Source organism: Anas acuta, chromosome Z (assembly GCF_963932015.1).
Source record: "Anas acuta chromosome Z, bAnaAcu1.1, whole genome shotgun sequence".
Lineage (NCBI taxonomy): Eukaryota > Metazoa > Chordata > Aves > Anseriformes > Anatidae > Anas > Anas acuta.
In genome coordinates this window covers 17,732,841-17,752,869 of record NC_089017.1, presented here as the reverse complement: position 1 = coordinate 17,752,869, position 20,029 = coordinate 17,732,841, and the positions used below count along the sequence as shown (strand labels likewise).

At 34.7% G+C, this 20,029-nt stretch overlaps 1 protein-coding gene across 8 annotated transcripts in view; it reads left to right on the top strand.

Moving 5' to 3' along the window:
* Nucleotides 1–20,029, top strand: part of ADAMTS6 (ADAM metallopeptidase with thrombospondin type 1 motif 6) — a 153,501-nt gene that overhangs the window by 58,123 nt on the left and 75,349 nt on the right. For 7 of the 8 annotated variants that reach the window (XM_068666451.1, XM_068666455.1, XM_068666453.1 and 4 more), the window contains 3 exons: nt 247–290; nt 3,775–3,880; nt 13,528–13,674. In XM_068666451.1, coding sequence (XP_068522552.1) covers nt 247–290; nt 3,775–3,880; nt 13,528–13,674 — 297 coding nt within the window. The remainder of the gene's footprint in view (nt 1–246; nt 291–3,774; nt 3,881–13,527; nt 13,675–20,029) is intronic. The other variant, XM_068666454.1, reaches the window with a different exon arrangement.

The window sequence follows — 20,029 nt, the reverse complement described above, 5'->3', positions numbered from 1 at the left end:
ATCCACTTTAACCATTTTTTTCTTACTGGCAGGTGTCCCACTGGCCTGAGGCCAGCGGCTGTGAGTGTACTACAGCTTGTGGTTTACACCAGAGTGTAGAAAATGGCGACACCAGCTGGCTGCACATAATTAAGCTGATTGCCGTCTGACAACTTGCACTATGATACAGATATGTGATAAATATACAGAATATTTTACAAATTTGATCCTCTGACATATTTTATGTGCTTTTCTTCTCCTTAACAGATATGATATCTGCACTTATAAAAACAAGCCTTGTGGAACACTCGGTAAGATTATAAAGAGAAATTTCAGCTTCTATTTGCTGTTTGTTTCCTTGCTTTATACTCAGCTACTGATTTATCAGCTCATTAGATCTTTTTAAGTATATGCTTTCAAAATTTTGCAGTTTTATAAACATGCACAGTAAAAGGTAACCTACATGGATTTATGCTTTGATAGATTACAGGAATTTTAGATTAAGCGAGCTACTACTGGAGATTTCATCTCTGACAGCTGTAATGCTGATAAATCCTAGCAGATTACTCAGATTTACCAAGCAACAATTACTGGAGAGGACTATTTTTGTTTAACCTGTCTCCATGAGCTATTATAAAAAACAAACAGAAGACCTCAGGAAGGTTTAAAAAAAAAAAACACACACACAGAGAAACCAGAAAAGAAACAGGCTTTGAGGTTTTACACTGTTGCTGTGTTTTACACAGAGAGTACAGCCTCAGACTTTTCCTTCCACAGACTTGGAAAAAAATAACAGTAATATAAATTATAGTGATATTGAAACTCCTTAAAACAGTGCTTTGACAATAAAGAAAAACACATAGCAATCCTAGATGCAGGACTGTTCTCTTTATACTTAAATTTGTTGGCAGAAATTACTTACTGTATCATAGTTGTTACCTGTAGTAGTGCTTTAGTATATGAAAACATTTAATATATGAAACGTTATTGAAAGACTAATACGGTATTTTTATATTTTTTTTCAAATGTACTCTGAAATAATTAAATATATAATTCTAGTTCAGCGAGTTAATATTTTTAAGGTTGTTAATATTTTTTCATAATGAGAGCTCATAACTGTATTTTCTTTGTCTTCCCCTGTACTACTGTATGCTTGATAGCCTTAACTCATGTTGATTTTTTTACAAGTACCACTCAAGTCAGCATGACACTTTTGGCAAAGGGAAGTAGTTTACATGAGGAGAAAGGTATCAGAATTTTTTTTTGCCAGTTCTAAATATAAACAATATTCACAGCATGTATTAGTAAAAGGCAAAATGTAATGATAAATTTCTAAATGTAATTGGTTTACTTTGACATCTGTGTGGAGGAGTCAAAACTGAAGAGACTGTTTATATTGATGTCAGAGTTGTCATTACAAGTGTTAAGAGAGTTTGAAAGGGAGTACATTCACCCACAAGCTATCTGATATTTATATGTGATATTTTTAACACACGTCGTTCATGTACTAGTCCTCACTGTATCAGACTTTTGGATAAAGGCAGATTCTGCTTCACTTGAATCCAGTGTAACAGACAGGATAGACTTTGGCTTTTTTTTTTTCTTTAAACCAAAAGGCTTGAGTAAATAAAAATAAAAACCACATACGATATCAGAGTATTGTTATCAGACCGTTGGCAGTAAAACCACAACAATGTACTTGCATTATTGGCATTGAATTCAAAAAGAGGCCAGCCCCCACAGTCCTCTTCTGCAAGGCATTTAGTATGCTTAAGTCCCACTGACCTCCAGTAGCTGAAGTTAAGCATATATTTAAGGGGTCTGTGAACAACAGTCTCAGATCTCAAAAGATCAGAAGAAATCTGAATCATTGGTGTTCCAGGAAGAAACGGAATTAATGGATTTACTGTGGGATAGATACCTCTTTCCTGTTCCTAGGGAGTCTTACATAGAACTGCATGGAAGAGATGTAGTTCTTCAGATGTCTTTGGAGCAGCTGTATGGCTGCAGTGAAACACAACTCCTTTTTTCTTTGATCTGAGATGTAGTCTGGGTTCTTGACTTGACCTCTGTCACTTTCTGCAGACATGGTATTTAATTATATATCATTAGTCTGGTCCTGTAAGTCACTTAGCAAGCACTCAGTTAAGAGATCTGAAGATAGAGATGACTTTACCACCTAGATATGGTGAACTTCTCAAGGAAACATGGTAGCTGTTACACAAGCATCACCATGTTGTCCTCAGAATGTCCTGCTCAATTAGAATGGCATAGTTTAGACAGGTAAACTGTAATTGTATTTTTTTTTACAGGTTTCACGCAGCAAACAATGTACGAATTTTTCTCTGTGTCTAGTCCTTCTTATTCTGATGCTTCATCCTGTCCTCAGTGGTCATTGTCTACTGTAGTGATTTGATTTTGATGTTTTGATGGAAATTCAATGAGCAGACATTGTCCCCTTTTGCCCATGTTGGTTTTGTTCTCTAAGTAGTTTTGGTGTGTGCAGGTTAGATTGGTTTTGGATAAAACCAAGTCAAAACACATATTTCTTAAATGTTCCATATGTGCCTAAGGGAAATGTTAGGGTCTAAGTCACTGCTTGAACTGTATTCTTGATATGCACTGATACTATTTTTTTTCCTGTAGAAAGCTCTGAACCACTTGTAGGGAGGAAGTTTCACCTATGGGAGTAAACTAGTCCAAAGTAGAGAGTCCAACCCACATACAAAGATAACATTAGGAGCCTAATGCCAGTGTTTTACTCTACTGACCAACTCCTTCTGCTCCAAATTAATTGCTCGTGGAAGCAGGAAGCACTTATCTTATTACTGATGTAGTAAGATGTCATCTTATTACTTGCTTGCTGATAGTTCAAACAGAATAGCTTGAAGTGCCTGCTCATTCATAAAAGAGTATAATTCTGTTCCCCCCCCCAACCGCATTTTCCCAGCTATTGTTCTTTTACAGCGTAAACTCTGCAGGTTACTTCCTTAAAGAAAGCATTACTGCTGCTTTCGCATAAGAAACCTTAGGGAATACACTAAATAAATGTGATGCTTAGAGATTTTGCTGCTTTAGTAGCAGCAAATTAATGTCTGCAATATGTTGTGTGATATTCTGTTGCTAAAGAATGTGCAGGATACTGAAGAGCCATATTCTGGAAATGCCAGTGGCTTGCTTTCTCTAAAAAAAAGTTTTTTAAAGCACTTATAATGCAATAAGGTTTTAATTCTAGAAGATAATGGGTGATAAATGGAAGAGACTTCCATGGTTAAACGAGTGCTTGTTATTAACTTATCTCCTCTCTCTTCATTGATGCATTCGATTTTGTTTTTATAATTTTTTTTTAAGTACCATGTGGGGCTTTTCATAGCTAAAAAAGTTGCTTGTATGTTTTTATGAACCCACTAAACTTAAACAGATTTCTTTAGAAAAATAATGTGGATACATTTTGCTTTCTTCAGGCTCAGGAATGTTAAAATAGAAATGCTTTCTTGAATTCCCTCTCCTGGCTCAAGTTACTAGGTGGTCCCAAGTTACCAGAAGTAAAATTTATAAATCTAACCCCTAGTCTAGACATTTTCCAGCACTGACTGCAGTTCAAAAAATATTAATGTCTAGCCGGCAAAGTGAAATTCCCCCCAGTGATTTTGCAAATGACTAGAAAGTTAACCTTTTGCCAACTGCTCCTTCTGTGCATAGAGGTTATTAAAAAGAATCCAGGCATTTATAACTAGGGCTTTTAAGACTGAAACACCTTGGCATGACCCTTTGTGTCTCCTTCTGTTTATTCAGGCTTGGCCTCTGTGGCTGGAATGTGTGAGCCTGAAAGGAGCTGCAGCATTAATGAAGACATTGGCCTAGGTTCAGCTTTTACCATTGCACATGAGATTGGTCACAAGTGAGTGAGTTTAAAAAAAGACTATGTTTTAATGTATCACCTTTTTAATATTAGTTTAATAATAGATATCATTATTTTTTCTGCATGGCTGTACCATCTCTGTTCTGGTGCTCCATGTTTCTTGTATATAGTATTCATGAGTGGCAGTACATTTTATTTGGTATATATTACCAAGGGCTTTAACTTTAGAACTGAAGACTCATTGTTTACCCTTTGATTTCAGATTCCAGTTTAATCTGTGCTTTTGAGATTTGGCTCACACCCTCCTACTCTGTTTCATATTCTTAAATATTAGGCTTTGAAAAATTTCCCTCCCCCTCCCTCCACATTTCTTTATGAAACAAAAGTGGTTAAAAGTTTTTTTGTTTTTGTTTTTCATTATTTTATCTTAAATATAATTCAAAGTATTCTGACTAAAGCATTGCTTCTGTTGCCAGTATTCATATGCTTTCAGTCATCTTTCACTCAAGCATGAATTATGTAAAATATTCATAACATCATCTGTATATTTTAAGCACTGGCATATCATTTTAAAGAGCATGATGATATGAGAGTGCAAAAATCTGAATGCAGATCAGTCTGGGAATATTTCAGGTCCTCCCTTGAAAGACAGTGCCATTAGTATGTTGTGATGACTTTAAAAAGGCACCTTCTTTTATCAAGCGGTTTCCTTTTTGTTTATGTGGGTTGACCAACACTGAGTTATGGATGATATGTTTTTCCAATCATTAGCTGATGCAACTGCTAAAAGTTCCAATGCAGACTGAAATGGAAGCTATCGATCTGCTGATCAAAAGCAGGAGTTGGAAGTAAACACTTATTTTCAGCCCACCTATCATGCAAGATAATTACTTGGCAAGTACGATCTCATATTGTGTGTGAAAAGAACACTTTAGTTACACTGAAGTAGATGAATTCAAAAATTCAAAAGCAATTGTATAAGATCTAAACAAAAATAACTTAAAACACGTGTAAGTCTTGTAATCTTCATTTCCTTCCTTCTTTTCCTTTACTTTAATTGAAAAGGATAGCGTAAAGAAAAATATATTTCCAATGTTGCGGAAAAAGCTCCTTCAAATCACTTATACATCTGAAAATCTTATTAATAGTAATACGTAACCTTGTGGTGAATTTGAGCCACATGTTCAAAAAGAAAAAAAATACCCATCTTCATTCTAATCTGTATGTCATGTCACTACATACTTCATGAAGGTTATTCCAGTGAAGCATAAAAATAATTTGAGTGTATGCAGCTATGTTATTATTCAAAACTGGCATGATGACAATACTTGGTTTAAAAAACTGAGGCTTTGATTAGAATCTCAGGAGAAACTACTTCCATAGGATATATTCTCTGATCATAGGCTTTTTGTTAACCATCTGTGTTTATTACAATCGATGTCTCTTGGCTTCTTTTACATAAGGTCTTTTGAAATTCTGAAATCTCAGCTCTTTGAGGTTTTCAACTTGTCCTGTAGCTTGAATGACATGTCAAATGGTGTTTTGAAAATAATATAGAAATCATATTCACTTGATTTTATTTGATACACAGTGAATTAAGAAAATCATACTGGAAGTATGGAGTTAAAAACTGACCTTTTTATGAGCTAGATACCTTCTATAAAAACTAGGAAAAATATGTGGGTAAAAGACCTTCAAGATTTATATGTTTTGTGCTATCCACACATCATGAGTGAATGGGAATTCACTCGTAATGAGACTGAATGCCTATGTGACTAAATCAAGGAAGTTATTACTTCCTTTTGTCTTCCTCTTCCCTTCAGTGGCTATTATTAAAGTATGTACTAGAAGGTACTTGCCTGTGTGTAAAATAATAATTTCAAGGAGTACTGTAAACTTTTCTTTCGCCATGCCAAAATGATAGCTTTTCTCTTCAGACATACCTGGGAAATAGGAAATTGGCTTCATTGTCAAATGAAAGATAGAAGCACTTAAATGACAAGTCTACATTGAATATATGATTTACAACAACAACAAAAAAAAAACCACTTTATTAATTTAGAATATACTATGGAATTCTAAGTTAAAAAATGTTGAGCTGAGGAATAAAATTCCTCTTGTGATTAAGAGACCAGTAGAGATAATACAGATAGATTTTTCCGTGATTTCTCCAAAAGTGGCATTATAATACTTCTCTGATGGAATTATGATTCTATTTACTAGTTTCTATTAGGTTAATAAATTTGGGAATTAAAGGAAGGCCTTCCAGAGAAGAGCTTATGGATACTAGTTGATGAACTGTTGGACATGAGCTGGCAATGTACATTTGCAACCCAGAAATCCAGTTGTATCCTGGACCACATCAAAAGATGCATGGCCAGCAAGTTGAAGGAGATGATTCTTCTGCTTTGGTGTAGTGTGACCCCACCTGAAATACTACATCCAGCTTTGGGTCCCAGTAGAAGAAATATAGGGACCTGCTAGAGTGAGCCTAGAGAAGGGCCGCAAAAATTATCAGAGGGCAGGAACACCTTTCCTATGAAGAGAGATGGGGTTGTTTAGCATGGAGAAGAGAATGTTCTGGGGAGACCTTCTTGCAGCCTTTCAATACTTAACAGGGGCTTATAAGAAAGAGTTTTTACCAGGGTGTGTAGTGACAGGACAAGGAACAATGGTTTTAGACTGAAAGGGAGTAGATCTAGATTAAATGTATGGAAGACATTTTCCACTGTGAGATTGGTGAGGCCCTGGCACAGGCTGCCCAGAGAAGCTGTGGGTGCCTCATCCCTGGAGGTGTTCAAGGCCAGGCTGGATGGGGCTTTGGGCAGCCTGGTCTGGTGGGAGGTGTCCCTGCCCATGGCAGGGAGTTAGAACTGGGTGAACTTTAAGGTCCCTTTGAACCCAAACCAGTCTGTGATTTTGTGAAATGATTTGCTGATCTGGTCTGACTTTCTGTATATCACGGTATAGTACATTTAACTGATTTGCCCTTGTATTGATCCCAGTAACTTGCATTTGGTCAAAGTTTTTTTATCCAGAAAAGCACTTAGTCTTGAAAACTTAGAGACAGAGAGTGTGAGTGTGATTACTATGTCTTGTCGTACTTTCCGTTAAATATTTATAAGTAATTTTTAAAGTATCTTTTTGGCTTCCTTACAGTTTGTAGCTTTTATATGTGTATATCTTAGTTTTTGTGCAGATAAGCCATGTGTAGTCAAGACTCAAACCCAGCTGTTTTTATTGTAGACATCCGTAACACTTTGATTAACTCTGTGTTGCATAAATAATGGTGATAGACTGAGTTTTATGGTTGTTTCTCTCTATGTATGGTTTTGAGAAAAGCCTTGTATTGATCTTAATACTTCTGTTAATCAGATAAAATTCAGAGTGGGCCACTCAGGCTTCATAATAGTGACTCTAAAAACTTGATTTATAATGCTTGACTTGCCATTAGATTATGTATTTCACACTGAAGAAATACTTAAGATTTCTGGTAAGCAAAAATCAAACCAGTCCGGATTTCCCTTCATGGCAGGAGTGACAACTGAGTGTGTGTAGCCCCTGCATTGTCAAACAGTTTGACTTTCTCTTTGCGAAGAAAAACACTTTGCAGGCTTGAATATGCTGTTATGGTCAGACAAGTGTAACATACAAGATCCAGTCCCATTTTCTGTTCCTACCAGCTGAGTTTGGTGCCTTTTCAGTCTGTACTTTTTTTTACTAGGTTACTTACTGAACTGCCGAATTTGCTTCATGTGTGCTGTACAGGATGCTGATTTAACAGATAAGGTTCCTTTGAATGGATGTCCCTAAAAGATAGATATAATGATATTCATTGTTGTAGTCCTACAGAGTTAGCTGAGCTCTGGAAGCTAAATAACAAAGGTAAAAAGAACAAGGAAGATCAAAGAGGAAAAAACCATGAGATGTAAAAACGGGAGGATGGTGGACTGAGCTTAAAACAGAACTACCCATAAAATGCAAAGTAGGGAAAAGATTTGCCAAAGGTAGATCTCTGTTGAAGGTTTTATGAGCCAGGGAGCCAAAATGAAAGTCTGGTGTTCAGCAGTTGTATCTTGATGAAAATTAAAAAAAAATAATAATAAAAAAAATAAAAAAATTATAAGCTAATGAATTAAATTGACTTCAAGATGGAGAAGATCATGTTTTCTGGGAGGATTTAGTTCTGAATTAGTTCATACAGCTAAAATATGCCTGCAATTGTAGCATTTTTTGAAGTCTTTTTTAGTCCATATGCAAAGTAGGAAAATAGCACAAATAACCCCAGCTGCCCATATTAGAAAGTTGGTCTTCAGTGCTGGAATAGAAATTTCTAATTTAGGACAAAATCTTCCTGGAGGCATTTTCAGGGAAGCTTTTGTCTTTTCCTCATTCACTGGTAATTGGTGAGCTTTGTGATTGATCAGTAAAACCTTGTCTGCTTTATGAGACATCAGTTTTAGAATAAGATATTTCCTGGAAGAAATGTGTGTATGCATTGTAAAAACCACCAAGAAAATATTGCAGTCTGAGGGGCACACATACCAAACTTCAAAATACTTAAACTCAGCAAGGATAAACTGTAGTAACACCATCTCTCATAAGCTCTCCCATGAACAAAACAAGACATTTTACAAGGGCATATAGTAATAGAACAAGGGGGAATGACTTTAAACTAAAAGAGGGTAGATTTAGATTAGATGTAAGGAAGAAATTATTTACTCAGAGGGTGGTGAGGCCCTGGCACAGGCTGCCCTGAGAAGCTGTGGATGCCCCATCCCTGGAGGTGCTCAAGGCCAGGCTGGATGGGGCTTTGGGAAGCCTGGTCTGGTGGGAGGTGTCCCTGCCCATGGCCGGGGGTTGGAGTTGAGTGATCTTTAAGGTCCCTTCCAACCCAAACCATTCTGTGATTCCATATGGTTTAAAAATAAATAAATAATTTAGCCTTCTATTAGCGTAATAACAAAATAATATTTTTTCCATATCAATTTTACTATATTTCATTGCTAACAGGTATGAAAACAAGTAACAAAGTTACCATATATATCCACACAGGAATTGCTGTGTGGGTTACATCAGTTCATAGCTCTGAACTGATATTGTCCAAAAAAAAAAAAAATTATTCTTTAATAGTAGATTCTGTCTAAATTCATGCTCTTTTTGTTTAACAAGAGAATGCTGAAGCACTCTAGTTTTTCTTTCTTTTTCCTCTTTTGACGTTTTCTAATGTCACTAAGAACAGATAATTATTTTTTTTTTTTAAAAGAAAATTAACGATTAGCTTCATTGTATCTGTAAGCATTGCTATAGCTGTAAAGCAGGCTGCACACAGACATTCAAAGCTATATGAATGCACTCCTTACTTTTAATTAGATAAAATAGAAGATTTCTGAATATTTAAATTACATCTTTTTAATAATTACTGGAATAAGTACAACATAATAGAAACAAAATGAATGCAAAATTTATGAAAAAGTTGATACGCCTTACCTAAGCAAATAAGGTGGTATTTCTTACAAGAAACTTACCGTTTGCTCTTTATATTTTGTATCTAATACAAGAAGACTTGTTTAAGCATGCCTTCCATCTCACTGTAGTATTGATTTACTGTTAGAAATTTTGAAAGGATTATTCACTTGTGCACTTTTTTGACCCATCCCTACGCTGTGCTTCATTCTCCATAATAGTTGTGGGAGTATTGTGTAATGTGCTGAGACAGTCAAGGAATGTCTAGCAATATACCTGGGTCAAAATACTTAGCTTGCAAATGACCCATTCCAGTCTTAGTGTACATGTTTGGTTTGTATTTCCTAGTGCAAATAAGCTAGTATACTAAAACCCATTAATGTCAAATTTTCTTTCTTCTTTCTCTTGAAAAGATATATTTTTCCTAAAGAGTCACACAGAGTTACACATCTGTAAATCAGCTTCTGATAGCGGACAGCAATATCAAGAAATTCATTTTTATTGTATTTCTTTTGCTTGTATACCTGTAACTTAGTTGCCTGACTCAGGAGAATCAGTTTCTGGTACTTTTTTCCTTAACATACTTAACAAAGTGGCAGAGCAAAGTGAGAGCCACTGATTGACCAGAATTAGGCCAAATTCTCCCATATATACTGTAACTCATGAATCTATAAGTGACTAAAAATTAATTGTTTTATTTAGAGAAAATAAACATTAGAGATCTGCAGTTCTGAATGTTCCAAACTAGGCAATAGCTTGGTGTAGAGCTATTAGTATTACAATTGGAAAGCAGAGGTAATAGACTGTGAACAAATAAGGGAAAAAAAAAATAATCTGAGTAGCACATTTCAGATGATTTCTGTGCTGTAAAAGTACATGGTATATGAAATAAACCTCTGTAAGCAGTACTGAGGAGCATTCAGATTGGTTTGGATCTGTCTTCTCGGAAGTGTTTGCTTAATAAATCAAAACAGAGGTATCCTGGCTGTGCCACAAAAATAACTGATGTAATTTCAGACACATCAGCAGTAAGTGTTTTGGTAGCTCTTACCATCACAAGTTAGAACCACCAAGCAAATCAGCAACCTCACCTTAAATAAAAAAGAAATTGTAGGGGACCTGAAGTATTGTTCCTTCACAAGGTAAAAGGGAGGATAAACAAGAAGTTTATGTTCACATCCTTCCCTCTGCTTTTACTCTAGAGTTTCTGGTTATCTGTTGCTGTTTTATTCAATGCAGCTGGGACCAGTTAACTCCCCTGTGATTTTTGAGGTCAGATTTTAAGTTCGATGTGTATTACAAATAATTCTCTCAGGTTTTTTTTTTCAGATATAAAGAAAAACAGATTGCCAAGAAGAAGTGTCTGTTCTATTGCAGATGTTAATAAATGAAACAGACACAGAGCACTAGACAGATGTGCTGCCCTCTAAGAATTTTTTGAGAAGTGTAGAAACTATAGAAAATATTGCAGGAGAATTTAAATTATGATTTTTACTGCTACTTTGCACAGTTCTTATATGTAGTGTGAGCAGAGAGAAGATTGGAGAAGAGTGGACATAATGCTTGAAAAAAAAAAGAGTGATTCAGAGCTGCTGAGCTAAACATCTTTCCTTGAAATGGTAGGCAGAAAGGTAACTTCAGAGAAAGCTCCCGTGTCAGTTAAGAAGACTTCTCACTGTCTACTTGCTTATCTGCCTGTTCCTTTAAAACCAAAATTACACGGGCAGTTCTAGACAAGCTTTTAGAGCCAGTGAAAAAAATACAGTGTTAATCTGTTTAGTCATTTTGAAAAAGACAAGTAAATTATAATACTGCCTCCATTAAGACTATTTTGTTCCTTCCTTTCTTCACTGCCTTCCCACCCCAATCTAATTCCAAATATACTTTTTTGAAAGGTGTACCCTTAGTGTAATGGTGATCAAATATAACCAACATGTTCTGATGGAAATAAAAGTAGTACTTTGGACAGAAATTTGTCTTCATCTGCAGTCCTGGCTATAGGAGTGCAAATTACTAGGCTGTAAGGGCATGCTGCCACTACTGTCTATGGGAAAAGATGACAGTAATTACAAAACTCCTGTCTAAACATCAGAAATATTATCTGAACCTAATGGCCAGTTCTCTACTAAATTCAGGAGCAGGGGCGAGTGGAATAGCCTTTGTGTAAGGGAATAGATGATTTAGATGAATTAATATTTATTATTAAAAAAAGAGTAGTGCATTTAGCTCATGGAAAAGCATTGTATTCCCGTGTGCATCTGGAATAGCAGCTTCCATTCACAGATTTGCATTTTACTAGATATACCGCTGCCACCATGTGCAACTTATTTTTCACAAGGAGAGCTGGTAGAAGGAAAGATATTTAACTATGAAATTTGTTCTTCTTTTTGGTAGGCCTAAAAGACAAAATATGTTTGGACTCTTTCATTTCCTAGACAGTTGGAGTTTCTGTGATTTCTTTGACAAAATAAATATATTAACCAGGAATAAGTTGGGTATCGCAGATAGTCAGTAAGACCCAATTGAGCTCTTTCCCACATAGCAGAATGTCCATTTCTGTAAGGAACTCTCATAGAGACTGTTAAAACATGATGTTTTCTATTTTAAGAATCGTACATAGGTAATTCAACAAGAAATGTTACCATTTCAGGTACCCCTAATTCTAGGAAATTATGGCAGTTGAGAACTATGCCAATAAAATGCTTTTTCATTATTAGCTGATGAAGTGTGTTGCATTGGACTTCTAACTCCTTAACTTCCAAAATATATAACAATACCTTTCCTATGCATAAGGCTTTCTGCATTTTTCAGACATCACACACTAAATAAAATAAAAGCAGGCATTGCTGCATACTGTATTACATGGGGAGATGTCCCGTAGGCATAGATTGATGTATATTCTGGCAATCAGAATAAAAAATTTCTAGAAAATAAAAATGGAATGCTTCAGCACATTTGTATACCTGAATATTAAGTACAAAATCAGGGGGTCAGTCTTAGCATTTGTAACACAGAGGACTCCAAGGACTGGTCTCATTGTATGACATATAAAAAGTGACAGATGCACTGCTTCCAGCTGCAGCTCAGTTTTGGTATTCCCTTTGACTACTTCTCTGTCTGATGCTCTAGGAAGCTCTTCTATATCTCACTACCCGCCTCTTTGATCTCGTAAGCGTTGTGTCATGTTTGGGAAGGAGGAGCTAATGTGTCCAATAGATAATATTTAAAAAAAATAAGATATTTCCTCCCAAGTGACAGAGAGGAAATGAATCAAAGGCAGACTTAGAAAATGGAGTTAAAAAGATGTATACTATTACAAAAGGTCATGGTATTCTATATTCTCTTAAAATGCTTCATTTATGACAGGTCAGTCAAGTATATGTTGTTGGTTGTTTAGGGATAACAGTAATAATTTCATTTTAAAATAGTTTTGTATATAGAAGGAAAGTCTTTTCAAATAGCTTTTCTATGAGTTAACCTCTAGTTTTAATTTATGTTGGCTTTCTGTAGCTCAAAGGGTTTGTTTCAGTAGCATGGGATTTCTAGAGCATAAAGATTATTTTACTGTATATTTCTTTCCAGAGTCATGTCATCTTTGTTGAAAGTTAATGAATTTGTTGGCTGGAAGTATCTGCTGGCCAAATGCCACTCAGAGATTTCTTACTGTATTTTCTGCTGATTTTAAGTGTCCTTCACTCTGAAGTTCCATGACAAAGGAGAGCTCTAATAGAATAACTGCAAGTCATCTGTGCATTGGAAACATAGAGGGAGCTTGAATACAGAATGGCCTTGGGAATTGCAAAACTCACGTTCTGCTTGAAATATCATTAGCTACTGTGTGCTTATATGCGTACTTATACAGCAACATCGCATACCCTATTTGTCTCTGTTTACTAATAGACGTGTTAGTGACACAATATATATTCTTTACCAGCTACAATACCCAAATAAAGACTGATTGCTCGTGATTTATCTTGAAAGAGTAATGTTAATTTTTAGAAAAGAAGTAAAGTCCTTTCAGGACCCTTTAAAAAAAATGCTATGTAATTGTGCAATATTCTGAGATCTGAATAAACTAAACTTAACTGATCCTAATTCCCCATTTGGAGTTCTCTTGTATTCTTTTAGGCCTAAATATGATTTCTGTAAAAATCACATTGTTTATGAGATGTCTGTTTCTGTAGAAAAATAATGGGCTGTTTTTCTTCTCTTTTGGGCAGTTTTGGTATGAACCATGATGGAATTGGAAATTCCTGTGGGACCAAAGGTCATGAAGCAGCAAAACTAATGGCGGCTCATATTACAGCAAACACCAACCCTTTCTCTTGGTCAGCCTGCAGTCGGGATTACATCACCAGTTTTTTAGAGTAAGTAATCTCAAGAAAAATCATGAGTTGTTCCAAAAAATCACACCTTTCAGAATAAATAGTAGAGATACAGTAACATGTTCTTTACATTTTCAGAATGTAAAGACAGAAGTATAACAAGTCCCTGAACTCTTACAGGGTGCTTTTCCTGTGTATGGGTAAAAGTTTCTTCTATTCCATTCCCCATTTCACAGTGTTGATTTTTAATCTATTCAAACATTTTAAAGTGCTGATCATATTTCATTGCTTAATCTTAAGGTGAGAAATAAAGAAATGTGGAATTAGTCAACGAGTGATGGGAAACATTTTTGTTCTAAATTGTGTATAATGTGAGGATATGCGTTGAAGGGAACAAGCTTCTAACCCTTATCTTTGTGCATTTTATTCTCCTGATTTTTATGCCATCTTGCTTTTTTTTAGTCTGTCAATGTTTATTGGCACCTTTCATAAAAATATAAAGATCAGAGGAGAGGGTAGCATAGATGTTTATGTTAATATTTTTTAAATGTGCTAACCTATACTTCTGTGGTGATTTTATTCAGAAATAGGTTCCTATCTTAAATTTTACCTCTGTATGAAAGAATTGAAACAGTCAAAATGTGTTATTTTCAAAAATGTGCTTATTGATATACATGATACCTAATGAAGTCTTTGTATGTAATTAACCTTTGGAAGACAGGCACAAAGTTATGAGATCACTGAGAACAAATTAATAATAGTGTTTTTTAAAATGTGCAGGAGATGGGGTCTTTATGAGAGCAGATGGACGTTTGTTGATAAATTCAGTGTCATCAGTGTAATTAGTCCTTTAAGAAATAAAGGTTGGTGAAGAAGTCAGTCTCTGTGTTTTAAGAGAAGTAGTCTAACAGTTAGATTACCAACAGCAAAATGGACTTTATCCAACTCTTTTGGGGATCTAACTTTAGAATAAGGTGCTGTATTCTGAATTGTACCTGAAGGGACCCATATAGACCAATGAAGTTTTCCTTTTGTTGGTTAAGACGTAGCTTCTCTCACAAAAGTACAGAAACAATGAATTGTGTCTGTTGGCTTCCTATAGGGTCAATGGGCAGGATCAGGTGTGTTGGTGTTAGGCACGGTCCAGAGGAAATTACCTCTCTTCAGTTACTTTATCAAGTTTTTATCACCCCTCTGAACTATGAACCCATGAAATTTTAAGTGCTGGAGTGTTTAAAATGAACACCTAAACTAAACTGTACTGAATAAATCATTCTACATGTGTGTGATACAGGTTTTTCACAATGTAAGTTGATTTTCTGAGGATAGATATATATATTCATTTAACACTAGCAGCATAAAAAATGACAAGATCATCTTGTTTTTATCATTACTAATCATATCTGTTAATTCAGTTCCGTTCCATTTAGTATTCTTTCTAGCTATTACACAGCCTAGTTGTAAATATTACAAAGAACAGGATTTTCTCATCACTTCTGTGAGCTTTTTTCGCAGTTCAGTAGTCCTATCAGCTTACATTTCAGGCATTTTCTTGTAGCATTGAGGGTTTCTTTCTTACTGTTACAGTGCTGCTGTTCTTAGTCTCACCTTCTATTTGTCACTGTCTTCTGCGCTGCATTTTAAATTTGTAATTGTCCTGAAAATAAGTTGTCTATTGATGAAGACTGTTCCACAGGTAGTTATGCAGTCATTTTTTACTTATGTGCTTAGAGAAGGAAACACATGGTAAAATTCTGTGGCTTGTGTTATGCTGCAAATGTAATAGAGCCAACTATTTTATAAAAATCTCACTCTGAACAAACTCTCTTGTTTCTTTACTTGTTATCTCCATGTATAGAGTGATCTTTCAACTTTTTGCTTTATATATTAAAAAAAAATGTTTACCTTGTGCTTCCTCTTTGTTTAAATGTTTCTATATATGTTATTATTTAATCTTAGCATCCACGTTATTCTTTTCCATTCTGCAGGTTTGATGCACTGTTAAATTTTATTTTTAATCCTGTGAGATGCCACTGAAATTTTAGTTATATTGGCATTAAGGCAGAATAGCATTCTGGTGAATCTGTTCTCTAGTTCTTATGTCTTCAGGTTTTTTGAGATACTTCTGTGTCATTGCCACAGTTTTCAGCACTACTTGAATTATTACCATCTGCGTATTTCATAACAATCATTACTGAAGATTCTAGATTAGCTAGAATAAGAACAGAGCAGCTCCAATACTAAGTTATCTCCCACAATATTTTATCTTTGTTTTCATAAATAAGAATGTGTTATTTTTTTCAAATCCACCTTGGATAATCATTCTTTTATGCATTTCAGTTATGAATAGAGTTCCCAATTGTGTCAAATACCATCATAAGTAATGTATGAAGAGCCAAAGACAGTTTATTCATCTACTGATTTTGCAATCTATCTTTAAAAAAGTCAGATTTCTCAGACACGATCTGTTCATGATAAGTCTGTGCTTCATATTGTCTGTGGTTTTAATAGCTTAGAAATGATTTTTTTTTTTCTTGAAATAGTTGTTGCATTATTTCAGAAAGTAAAATAGTCTCTAACAGTATAGTTTTTTTCTCCGGTTTCCATTCTCCTCCTTAAGTGTCATGTCATTTCAATGAAACCAGGAAGCTGTTAAGATAGAGCTACAGTAGGACAGCTGTCAGAAACTTAGATCACTTCTTTTATTTATTTATTTATTAACCTATTCACACCTTTCCTTGATGCAGAACAGCCTTAATTGCAAAGACTTTGCATTTTCAGGTAATGATCTGTGAGCAAGAAGCAAAGAAAACTACTCAGTCTCATGTAGTAGCAATTCCCCGACTGCCCCATATGATTTTAAGGATGTGATTAAAGACAAAGCAAACTTGTGCATTGCTAATAAGTCTATCAAAACTCCCAAGAATGATGACCTCCTAGCACAGTCTTTGAAATGGCTAAGGAGAGCCATTTTTTTTCTGGGGAAAACATTCAGCACAAAATATCTGTTGTCTGTCAAGGTTTATGTTAGAGTGAAAGATTGACTGAATTCAATTTATCAACTGAACAGTTTATGAGTGCTTGACAATGGCTTTAAATTTTGTTAACCTTTTTATGTAATGAAATGCAGAACGATTCCATGAGATTTGGAAGGTGGAAGAGCATTGTCAGAGGACAAAGATTCCTGTGAAAGTAGAAATCGTTAATGTGTTTTCATAGGAGAAAAGAACCAACCCTAAAAATGTTGTCTGTGATTGAAAACTAATTGGTATAAACTTCATTCTATGCAGCATGTATATATATCATGCAAGTTTCATTTTACCTTGTATAAAATTATCTAGTGAGTAGCCATGAAGATCCCTAGGCTTAAGAACAAAACAAAACAAACAACAACAAAAAATAAAAAAAAAAAAACACTTTATATTTCATTATTCGGTTACTTTCATGTTTTGTGGTAACATAATTTAGATGATTTCAGGAGTTGGAGCTGCTTAATCTTGTCAGTATCAGGTAGGAGAAGGTAATACAATAAGCCAGATGACCAGCTCTGTCTTTTAAAGGGAGGATCCTCTTTCAAAGAGGAATAAAGAAAAACCACGAGTCTTATAACTATTTGAATCACAGGGCATTCTTAAAGAGTTTCTAGGTTTGCCATATAGTGGGATTTAGATCTCAGAGACTAGACCATTTTAACTCTGGAAAGAAGCCAAAACTACTTTGGTCCAAGTACGCTCATAGAGATGATATCAAAAAATCTTTCTGTGTTTAGGCCCAGGCATCATCTGCCCCAAAATATTGGATATTTAAGTGGATATGACAGATAAATATAGGGTAGCTCATTGCCTATGGCAGATTGGCCAATTCATTGTTACTCCAGGGGAGTAACAATAGCAAATTCCATCTCTTTCTATACAAATCAATAGAGAAAATTTATATTCATTATCATCTGTTGGCATTTGCTTTGGATTATAATTTGCCCCTTTATTCTTTTACTTTAGAATTTATAATAAGCTTTTGTTTGATTGCTTATTTTTTGCTAACAGATAATGGGTTAAAAAGGCTATTTCCGCAGTTGGCTTATATTTAACAAATTTTGCAAGTCAGTATTTCACCCAAAAGGCTACCCAATTTAAAAAAATAAAGAGCCATTTTATGTAATCAGTGGCTTGCAATATGTTTTGAGTGTTGCTTTCCTAAATAATAGCCTTTATCTACCTCTTTTTTTTTTTTTTTTAATAAGTTGTAAAGGGCAGAATCAGCAATGTATTAACTGTTTTGTAGAATAGATGTTAAAATAAATGTAGAACAAATTGGCCCCATATTTTATCTCTCTCCCAAACTCTCAATGACAGGTTGCCAGTAGATTTTGGTAGGAAGATGATTTTGATAGATAGACTGGTAGATTTTTCCTAATATGGGTGCTGGATAATTATTCAGAATATGTTCACTTTGGAACGTATTCTGGAGAAAAGTATACATTAAAGAAATAGCAAATTGTCTACTATCAAACTAAAGAAAAAATGAGCATTGTGAGAACACTGTGCAAATTAAAGTGTCTTTGATATGAAATAGCTAATCAGACATAGAGATACACTTGCATAAAAGGTTGGAAGGAAACAGAATGTATCATGAGAGAGTGTGGCAAATCCACATCAATATCTGATTTTCCCTAAAGTTCAAGAATGTTTGCATTTAGTGATCCTATTCTGGTTCGTTTTAATTTTAAACATACCACTCTGAATCATACCACCATTACTTATGTCCTCATTCTGCAAATATTTATGTTATTATCTATAGACTGTTGAGCAGTTTGTAGAGTTTATTCATTAATGTCAGGTTAAGCAACTTTTGTAGCCTGTACAAAAGTATATGTCCCTGGTACTCTTTAAAAACTAGTTTATACTCAAGAAAAGTATGTAATAAATGTGAATGAAGTATTTTGAAAGGAGCCAAATGTTATATGCAGGCATGTAAATAATTCATGTTTTAAAAGTTATATATATATAAAACGCACTGTGTTTACAGTTCATTAATTTTACTATTATTATTTTCCATATATTTATGGAAAAATTTGTAACTTAATTAAAATCTTATGTATACTATCCATATATTTATCTATATGATTTTTAGCTATAAAATAATTAAAAATGCTTAGAATGCATTTAAACTATGCTTTTTAATCGCAGCTTGCATTATATTAATTCCACATTATTATTATGAGCAAGCTCATTCTGTAACATTCAAAATCCATTTTCTGTACCAGTGTTCTGGATACTTCTTTCCGTAGCCTTTGAATGGAGTTAGTTGTACTGTGTATGTTCCTGAGATATCTGTGAATAAGTACTGTAATATGAGCATAAATTCTGAATGGTCTACAGCAATGTTTTTTGCATTTTTTCTTTAAGTAGTGTAGGGATATAAAAGTGATGTCTGCACAGAGACAGTGATCATCATTATTGCATTGTTTGGTCTGTAAAGATTACAACACTGAATTCCTGGTTCACATGGATCAAACAATTAGCAGTGATAGAACGTTGGAGATCATGAGCGTTAAGTGAAAGCTCTATTATCCTTGCTATCCTTCCAAACAGAAACAAGATTAATTTTCTATCCTGAAATACTGAAATAAAAAACAAATTGTTAACTACATTGTAGATTATTTTACAACTATCTCTTGACACACTACACTGGAATACTGTTCACTGTGACAAAATGACATCCGGCTTCAGTATTATACAGCTGTAATTAGTCCCAATATTTCCCATTTAAACCTATTAAATTAACCTAGAATTAGGAAAATGAGAAAGTCCCTGAGTATTAGTAGTATTTTAATAGAACGTAGTAATATTTTTAATAGAACGTATGCTGAGGTTGAGGTCATCTTATTTCTATAGCAGACAGTAAAGATTTATCCACTCTTCAAAAATGTAATAGGACATAGGACTTTTTCTTAGGCCAGGTGGTAACTACTAGATCTCTGTTTGGAAAGTCCTCAAAAGTCCTGTGACTCTTCTTGGACCATTTTGGTTCACTCCCCTAGATTTTGTGCAATTTTTCCTGAAGTGTTTAGGTTTTGCCTCGGTGGAGCAAAGAGATAGGCAAAAGAACAAGGACATAGATGCAAGTGTTACACCGAAGTCTGGTAGAAATTATCTGGAAATGTTATCTAATCCTCAGTTCTCCATTCATTGTTTGCATTGCTTTGATGAGATCCTTCACCTCCAATGGGAAAGGTCCTGGTTTCATGACTGTTCTGTAACGCGTGGTATTTTTTTCCAATGTACTTCAATTCACAATGCAGTATCAGGTTCCCAAACTAAGTTTGTAATGTGCCAGTGCTGTTCAAGTACTTTAAGAGAAATAATAGTACTGAAGCAGAAGGAAAAAGAGAAATAAA